This window comes from Nomascus leucogenys, chromosome 12, assembly GCF_006542625.1.
Source record: "Nomascus leucogenys isolate Asia chromosome 12, Asia_NLE_v1, whole genome shotgun sequence".
Classification (NCBI taxonomy): domain Eukaryota; kingdom Metazoa; phylum Chordata; class Mammalia; order Primates; family Hylobatidae; genus Nomascus; species Nomascus leucogenys.
Window position 1 is genome coordinate 77,668,492 of NC_044392.1, and position 14,217 is coordinate 77,682,708.

The window sequence follows — 14,217 nt, forward strand, 5'->3', positions numbered from 1 at the left end:
CCTATTTGCTGTGGTCAGAACATAGACAACTGAACTCAAAGCCAGATTTCTTAGTAGAATGGCATTTGGACAGCTATTTTACTTAGTGATCCTGTGCAGTTTCGTAGCAAAGCTGAAATAAGCCCTCTCCTTTTGGGGGAAACAAGATGGTATTCTGCTGAATGCTAGAATTTTATCACTTTGGAAAAAAAAAAAAAAAAGCTGCTTGAGAGACCTAAGAATATAAAAGCATTTGAGATCTCAGAAGGAGTTTAAATCAATGCACTGCCACAGTTACAGAGCAGATGAAAGAGCCTGCTGTCTCAATTGCCAGGAAACTACTTAGAAACTCTCACTTTGATTTCTTCACGTAGTCCGTTACATTACTGCTAAATGCAATATATAGGGACATCATGACTTTGATGTTGTACAGCTCCAACAAATGGAAACTAATATGATAGAACAACTAAGATTTGTGGTTTTATGTGAATATACAAACACATCCCCATCTAGTTCCCTATTCACTATGTATCTCCAGGGGCTGTCTTTTAACCTATATTTTTATAAAACTATAATTTTGGTGTTTTATTCATGAATTCCAGTAAGCAATGCCATGTTTATGTAGTACCAAAAGCTCACAGGCGGATATTGCTATTCTGAATTCTTACCTTATCTATATGTATTGTACATCAATTTTTAAAGTACAATGTAATTTTATACGTCTGTTTGTCAGTACTGGTCAGAAGTCAATTCCGTGAGTAATTGATTCCATGCCTTCAGAAAATCTGATTTTTTTAATCAGTAGGTGTGGACAGATAGAATTAGAAACTGCATAACATCCGAAAACAGCAGAAATTTAGTTTCCAGTTAAAGTAAGAAATTTTAAGTGGGTCATCCAAATATTATAACCTTAAATGTTAAAAATCTGTGGATAAATGTGAAATCACTTTGCTTCTTTTTATGAAAATTATAAATATATGCTTGTTTATACATGTAAGACTTTCATCTCATTTAAGGCTTTGAAATTTATGGAAATAATAATAAAAAGAAAAGATAAAAAGCTCTGCAGAGGTCAGAAATTCTGAGTCTTACTGTTGGCCCTCCCAGTTACTAATCTTGATTTTGGGCACTGCATTCAATGTTTGGTTTCAATTTCCTCACTTACTAAACAATTAATAGCACCTTCTCTGTCTTTCTCTTAGAACTGATGTACGATGATATTGACAGGCAGTGTTGTAGCAGAAAGAGCTTCAAACCAGGCGGGTCTGCCAGCACTGCCTCCAACTAGCTGTGTACCATGGACAGATCATTTAGCCATTCTGGACTCCTAATCTCTGAAATGAGGAAGCTGGTCTGAAAACAAGTCTAAATTCCCTTTAATCTTGTTTGTCACCATGCTTTGAAAACTGTAAATTATTGTATAGATATTTCTTTTTGACAGCATGCTTTGGAAACTATAAAGTGCTATATAAATTATTGCAGATGTTTTGCATAGTTTAAACAAAATATGTGCTTATCAAAATAGGTTAGTAAGAAGAGATAATATAATCTTCTTTTTCCTGAGAAAGCTTTAAGAATTGGATGAACAACCCTTCTTATTCAATATTTCATATATGAACCACATTCATGGGAGGCTTCTTGAACCTCTTCCAGATACATATAACTCAGTTATTAATGCAATTTGTAATGTGATAACCATTGCAGAAGAATTTCCATTTTTGCTTAAATGTAGTAATTCTCCAATAGAACTTTTACTAATGAATTTACAGTACATTTGAGACAACTTTAGACTTAAATCGTAAGCATATATTTTACTTGCATATAACCTGGAGGCACATATTTCTAAGTCCTAAAGTGTAGTTTATCCACTTGTATGATAAGAAATGAAAAGGGATAATTATGGTCATGGGTTTATCTGAGTTGTGTTTAATAGATCAAGATCACTATTTTTAAACTTTGTTATATTTTAAAATAGCATTTGAAAAATGTGCTATTTGATTACACAAAAGCATGTGCCAGTCTCAGGGTGTTCCTGCTTTTGTAGAACTCTTCTCTGCCAAATTATTTACCTGGGATAAATATTTTAATCTAATTTAGATTTTATTTGATAGCTTCCTTGTAAATTTCTTTTACTTTTCAGATGAAGTGAGCTGTTTTTTAATAGGCAAAACTTTCCATTTTGGCCTCTGTCAGGCATTTGAAATTCTAGATTACCTGAAATTCTACAATACCTATGAGGTTTAGTACCATTCTGTCTAAGCTTTATAATTTCCACAGTACTTCCACCTTCATGATGTAATTTAATCTTCACAACAATAAGATGTTATCATCCTCTTTTTTCAGATTTAAAAGAGGGAGAAGGGACTCAACAAGCTAAATGACTAGCCCTAGTTACACAGCTGCCAGATGACAGAGTTGGGTCTCAGACCTGAGCCTTCTGACAACAAAACCAAAGCTTTTTTTTTTTGGAGATCATTATTTAATGCAAATAACAGTAAGACCCATGGCTTTCCTCTGCAGTATTTGACCAAAAATGTATTACATTAAAAAAATTATATCCTGCCTAATTCATGCCCTAATGATTTATTCATATTATGAAATTTAATTTTGGTGCCAGTGTAGCTGAGTATAAGCTACTATTTTAAGCACTTAAGTATGTTGCCTTTTAGTTTCCTATGTGCTAAGTATTTAATCTCCATTTTTAAGTGAAAAAAATGTTCATGATTACACAGCTAAGATGTAATTGGAACTCGATTCTGCTTGACTTCTGTGTGCATGCTCTCAGCCTCTTAACTTAATATGGCATAGAAACCACAAGATTTGACTTTAAGAAACAGGACTTCAAGTCCAAGCTCTTTCCATTTTTCAAGTAAGAATATTACTCTCTCTCCTGCCTAAGTCAGGTTTATTTTGAGTACTGAAAGAAATAATGTATGTAAAGAAGATTTTGAAGACATAAATCTCCATAAATAGGTAATTTACTGATAATCTAGTTAATCTCATTTTATGAGAAATAATGAGAAAAGAATAGCTCCCCACAAACCTCTGTCACCATCAAGGTATTTGTACAGTTGCTCTGCACAGGTAGGCCTCTATTAAATGCGCCTGCACCTAAAGTAAAAATTCAGGGCACTGTGTCAGACCCCTGGAGGAGACTATTTGGCGCTTTATGGCACACGTCAAATCACGCTGCACAGGGGCCACCACCTACTCAGCTCCTGTGGGGGGCTGGTCCTGCTGAGAATCTAGGGGCTTCTCTTTAAAATAGCTCACTATAGGGATATTCACACTTACAGAAATAATTAATGGTGGCAACGATCCTTATAATGGCACCTGATGCCCTGCTGTGAAGAAAGATAAACCAGCCTTCACCATAAAGAACTTACAAATTATACTAAGCAAACATGTTAACAGCTATTAAGAGTCCTAATCAGAGCGGTTAAACAAATAATTAAGAGATGTCATATAAAATGCACCCATTTAGGCATAGCAGCTACATGTTTGGAGTTTTAACAGGAACCGTTTACCTTTGAGATAGAGATAAGGCCCTCAATGGAGTATATAGGTTAGTCAAGGACAAGGCATCTTTCTAAGCAGTTCCATTTCCTGAGATCAAATCCATGGGCAAAGCTGTTCTCAATGGTGCACTTGCATCCTAATATTTATTTTTAGTCTTATTAGTATTTAATCAGCAAATTATTCTTGTTTCTTCAAACATGACTTCTTATTATAAGTAGTGCATTCTTTGAAAGGCTAGGAAAATGTTGATATAATCTAATAGTAAAAATTAAGAAAAAACCTATTTGTTTAGAAGAAATTTTTTTTGCAGTCAGCATTTCAGTTGAGATGAGATTCACCCCTGCCAGTGCTTAAGACTTTGCTGTTCTAAGTGTGGTCCAGCAGCAGCAGCAGCATCCCCTGAAAATTTGGCCAATGCAGGATCTCACTCCAGGATCCCACTCTAAAGCTGCAAAACCAGAATCTGCATTTTAAAAAGATCCCCACCTGATTTGTATGTGCAATAAAATTTTAAAAGAAAATATCAATGTGCAAAGTTCCTACTATCAAAAATTCTATCAGGAAAATTAGTAGGTTTAATCTTATTGGAAGTAAAAATTAAACTACTCACTTCGGAAAGGTACGTAAATGGTGTGACATTTGCCATATGATTAAGTATATCTAAAGTGGTCCCCTCCAGCACTCGTGTCTCGTGGTGGATTCCAGGGCTTCCAGCTTTACACACTATCCCAGTCTTGCTCAGTAAGTATCTTGTAGTCTCTTCTCCCTCTTCAGGTTTTGTGTTCAGTTCACATTCTCAGTATAGCTCCGAATTATGTGGAACAATAACACTGTATGATAAAGAGCCTAGAAGTGGGTGGGAAAGAGGAAGTTTTCTTAGCCTTGAGTCCTACCATGTTCTTCTACAGTTAAAAGATACCAAGTCTACATTTTGATCACTCCACTCCTTGGCTGAGTCTACGATATGCAAATTGTGCCATGTTTGAGGATTGAGAGAATTCATAGCTTTTTTATCTTCTTCCTGGAAACATCAGGGATGATTTAGATTATACTTTACTGTTCATCCCTTGCAGAGTATTTCTAGATTCCTTTTAGCATCAGGATTTTACAATAATCATGAAAATCCCATAAAGTACATGACATTATGTGATTTTCAAAATCTGATTTCTTATGTTCACATGGTGAACTATTTTAAGACTATAGTAAAGTATACCCATAAGCATATACTACAAAAAAATAGGATCTCAGAGTGAGCAAAGAGGATTAAGTAAAGCATCAGTTGACTTTTATAGTCAAAAGAAAAAAAATACCCCTGTGGAGGAAATGATAATGATGTTCCTTATAATTGTTGTGAGAAAAAAAAAACAACACCAACTCTAAGAAAGTTATAACAGGCCTAATTAATGTTCAAATTGTTCCTCCTGAGAAACAGATTTTTTTATCTAATGTAAATGGGCTTCCTAGAAAATGTTCTTGTTCATATTTAGTAGTTATTCTATACTCTTTTCTACATTGTACTAACATGCAGCACTTCAGAATAGAAAATGAAGGGGTTTTTGTTTCTGTTTTTTGGTTTTGGCTTGTTATTCTTCTTACTCATACTGTACAAGTAAGAAGGTAAATTGAAAACATTGACAATTTTTATCTGAAAGCGTGGATTTTTCAAAACCAGAGCTATATTTCAGTTCAAGATAACTTGATTAAATTTTTAAAAACACATGTATTTGGTCCATGCAATAGTTGTAGAAAAGTATTTGTAGTTATATTAAAAGTTTTTCCTCTGTTAATGTCTATATCTAGGTCATATTCTATTGTATAGCCAGGAATTCTGGTGCCACCACTTTCTAACCATGGGGCCTGCAGCAAGTCATTTAACTTTCCTAAGACTCAGTTTCCTCATCTGTAAAATGGGGCTGAAAATTAAACCTATCTTTTAGGGTTATCTTGAGGACTAAAGAAGATAATATATTTAAAAGTGCTAACAAAGTGCCTGGCCCATAAGAAGAGCCCACATCATGTTAGATATTGCATTGTTTTATTCTCATCACATAATCATTCAGCCAATTTTGACAGAAATCTCATACACAGAAATCAGTCTGTCCAATTCTGAAATGTAAAATAACTATATCTGCTTAAAACATAATTATTTTCATTCTTTAAAAAAATAAAATGTGGGCCAAGCATGATGGTTCACGCCTGTAATCCTAGCATTTGGGGGAGGCCAGGTGGGCAGATTGCTTGAGCTCAGGAGTTTGAGTCCAGCCTGGGCAATATGGCAAAACCTCATCTCTGTAAGAATGAATGAATGAATGAATGAATGAATACCAAAAACAATTACCCAAGCATGGTGGTGTGTGCCTGTAGTCCTAGCTACTCGGGAAGCTGAGGTGGGAGGATTGCTTGAGCTCAGGAGGTTGAGGCTACACTGAGCTATGATTGTGCCACTGGACTCCAGCCTGGGTGACAGAGCAAGACTCTGTCTCAAAAATAAAAGTAAAAAGCAAAATGCAAAACCCTATAACCTATACCTCCAGCTCGCCTCTTCCTCTTACAGGAGCCAAACTTCTTATAAATGTGACCTGGCTGCATATCTTTAGTTCATCATCCCTCATCCGTTCCTAAACCTATCAAAAAAACCGGCGTCTACTCCATTGCAGATCTCTCCTGTAAAGGCAAACGTTATCCGGTATATTGCCAAGTGTTACATCCAGTCATCACTTTCAGCTCTGATATTCCTGACCTTTCTGCAGCACCTGACTTAACTCTCTTGGATCTCTTCTGCTTGGTGTCCCTCACGATCATCTTCCTTAGTCTTCCTTTTAAGTGCTAGCATTCCCAGAATTTCACACTTGGCCTTTTTTCAGGTACACATCATGGAATCACTACCACTCCTTGCTGAGAACTCCTAGGCATATATATATATATGAGAGTTCTTTCTCTCTCTCTCTCTCTCTCTCTCTCCCCTTATCCCTTTCCCCATTCTGGAACCTCCTAGTATGTTTTCAATAAATTCTCTCAACCAACCTAGCAACAATGAGGTATCAGGTAGCATGCTAGGCACGAGGCTTACGATCAAATGTATTTAATCAAAGACCCAAAAGACTTTAAGAGTCTTTGAAATAGAATCTTCTTATTCTGTTTTCAGGCATTTCCTTCATTTTCATTCATGCATGACATGATTTTTCTTTGTTGGCTGCCATTGCCAGACACCCTGGTATATACTAGGTATTCAACGTCTGGGAAAATAGGATAGAAATGAGTTTTTCTTTGCTCAGTTTTGTTTTAATGGTTGCTTCATTGGTTGAATTTGAAATATAAATTAGGAAGGATGTTGAATCCATGTTGTAAATTTTGAATTTGATGTGATGTTGGGCCATGTTGGTGAAGAGGTTCTACAGGAAGTTGTAAATGAGTCTCTGGAATCTACATGTGATATCAAAATTGGAGGGATATCTTTGAAAATAATCAACCTGGAAGCAGTTATCTAAATCCACATTCTTCAAGCTTTAACTCAAATCCCAGCCACAATCACAGAATCCCCAGGGTTTTTTTAGTGGAAGAACTTTAATTTCTCTGATTCAAACTTCCTTAACTCCAGAATTTTTTTATTTTAGTTTTATTTTCTTTTTAATCATTTGTAATAGTCCATTTCCATTCTCATGCTGCTAATAAAGATATACCCGAGGACGGGCACAGTGGGTCACGCCTGTAATCCCAGCACTTTGGGAGGCTGAGGTGGGTGGATCACAAAGTTAAGAGATTGAGACCATCCTGGCCAGCATGGTGAAACCCCGTTTCTGCTAAAAATACAAAAATTAGCTGGACACAGTGGTGTGTGCCTATAGTCCCAGCTACTCGAGAGGCTGAGGCAGGAGAATTGCTTGAACCCAGGAGTTGGAGGTCGCAGTGAGCCGAGATCGCACTGCTGTACTCTAGCCTGGTGACAGGGTGAGACTCAAAAAAAAAAAAAAAGATATACCTGAGACTGTGTAATTTATAAAGGAAAGTGGTTTGATTGACTCACAGTTCAACATTTCTGGGGAGGCCTCAGGAAACTTACAATCATGGCGGAAGGGGAAGCAGGCATATCCTTCATCATATGGTGGCAGGAAGGAGAATTGCCAAGGAAAAAGGGAAAAGCCCCTTATAAAACCATCAGATTGTGTGAGAGCTCACTATCATCACGAGAACAGCATGGAGATAACCACCGCCATGATTCAGTTACCCCCACCAGGTCCCTCCTACTGCACTTGGGGATTATGGGAACTACAATTCAAGATGAGACTTGGGTGTGGACACAGCCAAACCATGTTATCATTATTCATTTATCATATATTTGTGGAGAGCAGACTAACCGACAAACACTGTCCTAGTCACTGGGGATAATATAGTGACCAAAATAAATGCAGTTCTTCCCTTCTGAAACTTTGGTCTAATTGGGAAGTGAGTTATCAACTAAATAATCATGCAATAATTAGAAGTTAAAAATGTCTGATTAAAAGAAGGCCATAACCTATCCTGGGCTCCTGGAAGCCTCCTTGAAGAAGGGACATTTACCATGAGCCTGAGGAATGGTTGGTAGTTAGCCATGTGTGGAAAAGAAGGGCCTTCTAGCCAGTGAGAAGGTCTTGTGAAAAGATCCTAAGGCAAAGAAAGACTATGGCATTTTTTTTTTTTTTTTGAGAAAGAGAGGGAAGACCTGAGTGACTGGATCATAGTTGACAACAAGGAGAACAATAGCAGATGAGGAGGGAGACAGAGGCAGGGGTAAGTGATGGTTGAGTTAACTGAATGAACAGCACTCCAACCTAAGTTTGACCACCTTCAGACATGAGAACTGCCTGCAGGCAGCACATCCCAATAGAGGGACAATGAGAATTCAAATGTCCTTTATTATGTTGTGCCAAATTTGACTCCTTAAGCCTGATATATAATAAACTGTACCTATTTAAAGTATACAACTTAATAAGTTTTGGAACATGTATATACCTGTGACACCATTACCATTGCAAGTTTATGAAAATGTTTATTGTCCCTGGAAATTTCCTTGTGTTCTTTGCAGTCCATTCCTCCCCACCACCCCCATCTCCAGACGGCTACTGATCCATCATGCCTCAAATGGTGCCTGGCACATAAAATAAATATTCGTTGAATCAAAGAAAAGTGAATCTGTTTGGAGAATTATCTCTTGGTTTGACACTTGGTTGACTGCTCCGTCTTTTCTAGGTATGCAGTGCCATTCAGAATCAGGATTTCACTGTGATCGAAGACTACTGCACTGGCCTCAAAGCCCTGCTTTATCTGAAAAGCATTGAGGAACTGCAAGACTGGGATGGGCAGAGTCCAGCTACTGTGAGTCACCAGAAAGGGAAACCAGTTCCACGTATAGCTGAACTCATGGACAAGGTATGTGCTTAAATCTCCTGTGTTATTCTTGAGAACTCAGCCTTGGTCAGTTTCTATTTCAGATCTTATTTACCATCTCACATTCTCACTAACAAAGGAAACACAGGGGCTGGTGGATGTGATTTCTTCAGTGGACTCTTTCTGAAGGAGACTTGATTACAGCCATATGATGGGTCTGTGAGCTACCTTTTTATAAAACCAATACAACACAAGGTTATATAAAAGGAAAAGACTGACGTTTGCAGTGTAAAGTGCCTCCAAATTCTTGCTTACTGTGGTGATGACTGGCATTCTTTCCAGTGGGAGTCTGGAGATTTCTTTATGCTTTCTGGAAATTATAATATTACCTTTCTATTTTCAAGACAATCAAATCACTGTAGTCTTGAATAATATAAGGAAGTTTTTAAAATTAAAATCTAATCAGTATCTTTTGTAACTCCTTCTGCTGTGTGGTTAAACCGGGGCTCAAAAGGTTATGTCCCAACTTCCTCACTAACTGCTATTTTCCAAGAAATATACACTACATTTACATTTTCTATAATACAGTGATTTTAGCAACACTGCTAAAACAACATTCAGCATTTTGCCTTTGTATTTCCTTTGTATTATTCTAAACAGATAACCATTGTCAGAAGACATTTCTCGAGCCCTCAATGAGGGGAGGAAAAAATTATAATTCTTAGTCTTTTCAGCTTGTCACTACATCAATAATTAACTTTAAAAAAAAGAGAGGCAGTATAAAAAGATTCTTTAAGGAAGCATTTAATAATTCAAATGAATCTTAACTTGAAGCAGGTCACATGAAAAAGAATGGAAAACAAAAGCCCTGGGTACTCTGCCTTGGATGACTGGGTTAGGGACTCAGAAAGAATAAGAGAAACATCATATAATTGACTTACATTTGGCTAGTTTTAGTAGAAAATATCACTGTCCCTCTCCTAACAGATAGCCAAAAAAAACCCCTTCTTCAAGAGTAGTGTGTATGATTGCAAGTCCAGTAATGAAAAAAGAAAAGGAGGAAAGAAATAAAATCTTACAATGTATGTTCCAGGAAAATGTCATGATGAACGACTCCATGAGTGGCAATCAAAGAGAAAGACTGTGACATTAATATTTATAATACTGTAATTAGCAAGATAGTGCCTAAGCAGCATTATTAGTGTAACTAATCATATTATCATAAACTGACTCTGCAGTATTTAGACAGTGAGTGTTCTTGCCTTTATCAATGACTATCAATATCCTAAGGTTGTTTATAAGTAAAAAAAATTCACAAATGACTTTACATTCATTCAATGTAAATATCTCAAGGAAACTGTCTCTGACATGATAGTTTATGACCATCTATAAAATCATTGTCTCAAATTTGGGTGGTTGCCATGTGAGCTGAAATAGAAGTAGCTGCATTGCACTGTCATGTTTTGTCTTTAAAGGATTTTCACACTCATTTCAAAACTTACATATTCAAATAAAAGATGGGTAATGATGAAGACAACTTGTGTCAATGACATAAATGGAAACGGATTTGGTAATAGTTTGAATCGAGATTCAGACTTTATTTTGTTAAGCTCAGCTTTCATCAAAATCATAAGTGTAATTTTCAGCATTATCATTCGTTTAAAAAAAGGAAGATTTTTCTATGTGATTATATTAGTGATTCATTTCTCATCACTAACTTGAGGAATAAGTAGATGGTCTGGTAATAGATTTGTGCTTCTGGATTCTCCAGTGCAGGCTGACATGACTAAAACAATAGGTGATTATCCCTTTAGATTAATATCCCCAGTAGTGAATCAAAGTACTCTGGATCTAGGATACAGGTGATTTCCTAATCGTTCTTTCTTTTTTTTGTCCTATAATTATTTATTTTTCTTTTTTTTTATTATACTTTAAGTTCTAGGGTACATGTGCATCATTCTCAGCAAACTAATCGTTCTTTCTTCATGTTGCTGCTGCTTTTATGTGTGTGTGTGTGTGTGTATGTACCTGTGTGTGTGTGTATGTGTGTGTGTGTGTCTTTGCAAATAACTCACATTGTCCTATCATTAGCCAAAGAATAGTATGCTGGTCCTCACAGTGTCCGCATACTATAGGGAGATGAGAGGAAATGTAGACCCTTTGTTGAAAGACACTCTAGAAGTATCTGGCTTCTTTACACAGGAAAATTTTGTTTGGAAAGTACAATTGCTATTCTGATTTTCACTCATAGGTCAGGCTAGAATAAACCAGAATAGATATTTAGAAGAAACCTATTACAGTGCAGTGTTTGACAATGGAGAGAAAATGAGACTTGGGCTATGGAAACAAGGATTTGGCCAAGTATGTCATGTTATCTTTCACGTAATTAGCATATTAATATACTCTCCTTATGCTTACCTTACTTATTAACTGATCAAACTGCCCAAGCAGTGTTTCTTCAGGTGGCTGTTGAAGGGCAGGTAGTTGGGTGTTAGTACACTTACGGTGCAAGCCATTTAAACCTGTGCCTGCGAGAAGAGCAAATTCCGGAGAAGAACAATCATCAGCTTTGGCACAACACAGAGCTGTTGATGTCAAACTCTTGGTGCTTAAAAACCATGCAGCATGCTTGTGAGAAATGTAGGTTCCCAGGCCCCACCAGCATTGATCCTGAGTCAGTGGGTCAGAGGTGTGTTGAGAATCTGCATTTTAACATCATAATTCTCGTGGAGGGATCCAAAAATCTGCATTGCCAAAAGGAACGAAAAAGAATAGCAGTAGAAAAGTGAGAGATTGAGAAATCAGCAAGGAGCAGAACACAAGCTTCTCTTGATGGAGAAAGTAAACAAAAAATAATTTTGAGCTGAAAAAGAAGTGAAATAAAAGAGGCAGGAGAGGAATGCCAGAGAAGCATCACATTAGGTTCCAAATGGCCAGAAGTTGGAAATACCCAATGAAGAAACTGAATGTAGGACAGCAGTTATTAGCAAATAGTAAGACTGCTGGATTTATGTGATGCTTCCTTATTAGCTAGACAACTTGGGCAAGTTACTTAATCTCTCTAAACCTTTTTAGAAAACTGTACAATGAAAATAATTACAATACAGTTCCATAATCCCTCATTAACAATTCTGAAATCCAAAACATGCTGAAACCAAATGGCTTTACATAATTCATTGGGCAGAAAACCTGGCCTGAACTGATGTGAGACTTGCTATAATCTTTATTCCTCTCAGAGAACATCAGATTAATGTGTTTGATTCCAGATTGCTACCCCACACCTTGCTGGGGCTGGAGAGGGAGTGTTTATTAAAATTAGGTGTATGTACCATTTTACATTTCTAAAATCCAAAAGATATTTCTAAATCCATACATCTGGCTCCAAAGGTTTTAACTATGGGCTTGTGAAGATTACCAAAATGAAAATATAATTGCAAATATAACTTTATCCAGAAATTCATCTGTAGAGTTGGAGGCAATGTATATATTTTAGTGATTTTAGAAAATAAAATATTACTATTTGGCACTTTTAATTATGGGAGATAAGAGTTATGTTGACATTCTTGGTTAAGAAACATGAAAGAAATTGGACAGTCCAATATTTGAACAGCAAATTTTGCAACTGGAAAAGCATGAAAGATTATGTCTTCACTTTTTGGTGCTTGGGATGAGAACAGGACTTCTAAATACCAGTCATGAAAGAAAAACAGCAGAGGCCAAAAACTAATGATCACTTGGGATCTGCATGCATTTCCACATGCTGTTCCCGACATCTGGAATGGCCTTCTAGTTCTCAAGCATCACTTTCTCTTTAAGCTATACCCTGACCTTTGCAATATAATTAATGTCTCCTTCTCTTTTTTAACCTTAGCTGTAACCAGTATCACATCGCAGTTGTATTTTTGTAAGTCTGCTTCCTTTACTAGAAAATAACCTCACTTTTCTTATCTATCTTTACGTCCCAGTTCTCCAGACATGCACTGAACATGGTAATGCCTTAATAAATGTTGACTGAAGAAGTGAACTAATGACTAAATGAATGTTGAAAGAAAAAGGCTTATTGGTGACATTAAGAATTAGTAGTCACTTGACTTACCAAGCCATTACTTTTTCCATTACATCAGAAAAGAAAAGAATGTGTAAAGAAATAACCTTTGAACTTAAAGTTCCTTTTTATGTGTGAATCTAGTTTGGTAAAAATAACATGGAAAAAGCCAGAATAGAAGGAGTGAGATAGACAGGTGAGCAAGCTTTATGCTTTCTTGACTTGGCAAAATATGCCTAGATTATAAGCTTCTTGACGGCCTGGAACACAGACTGTGTGCCAGTGCCTAATGAATGTCTACCATGTAGGAGTAATGGCATGGTAGCTGAATTGAACATACTGATCAATCATTAATATATTTTTAGGATCTACCTTAAATGTCACTTCTTTTGTGAGTCTGTCTATGACCCTCTTCTTTGGCCTCCAAGAAAGTCAAATCACTCCTTTTCGTTCTCTTACACCCCATGGTTCCTATAATTAGTATTGCAAGTAGTGCATTTTCTTTTAATTGTATATCTTCTTGTCCATTGCTGCAGGTCATTACAAGCATTTTGAAAGAGAGATAATATCTTATTCATACTGGAGTTTGCAAGCACCTAGTACAATGCTACATGTTTATAGAATTAAATTGTATGAATTATCTATTGTGTCCTTATTTAGGAGGAAAAAAGAAAGCCAATGTATAATTAAAATTCCAGCTAGATCCTTTTAAGAACAGCAGCAGTCATTTTAGAAGAAAACAATAAAACTGCCAAATTACTGTACTTTCGGTAGGTATTAAAAAATGATGAAATACCTATTGGTGATGTTAATAAATGAACATAATCTGTGCTCATTAAAAGGCTTTCATTAGGATAAAATCAGAAATGCTGTCATGGTGGTTGTACAGCAACTCTGAAAGCAAGGATTTGTTTTGATAATAGAAACCAAAATTGTATCCATATGACCAGATACATCATTCTCAGTTATTGATAAAACAATTCTAAAATTCATATGGAACCAAAAAAGAGTCCAAATAGCCAAAGCAAATTTGACAAAAAGAACAAAGCTGGAGTCATCACATTACCTGACCTCAAATTATACAATTAGGCTGTAGTAACAAAAACAGCATGGTACTGGTACAAAAATAGACACATGGATCAATGGAACAGAATAAGGAACCCAGAAATAAAGCCACATATCTACAGTCAACTGACCTTTGACAAAGTTGACAAAAAGCATACACTAGGACAAGGACACCTTTTTCAATAAATAGTGGTGGGGTGATTGGATTGCCATATGCATAAAAATTGAATTATACTTCTACCTCT

General features: G+C 36.3%; 1 protein-coding gene across 1 annotated transcript in view; it reads left to right on the plus strand.

Annotated features, from left to right (window-relative positions):
- The window catches only part of DPYD (dihydropyrimidine dehydrogenase), an 806,347-nt gene that overhangs the window by 684,699 nt on the left and 107,431 nt on the right, over positions 1–14,217 (plus strand). Inside the window, exon 20 of the mRNA XM_003260094.4 lies at positions 8,725–8,904. Within this exon, the coding sequence (XP_003260142.1) occupies positions 8,725–8,904 (180 nt within the window). The remainder of the gene's footprint in view (positions 1–8,724; positions 8,905–14,217) is intronic.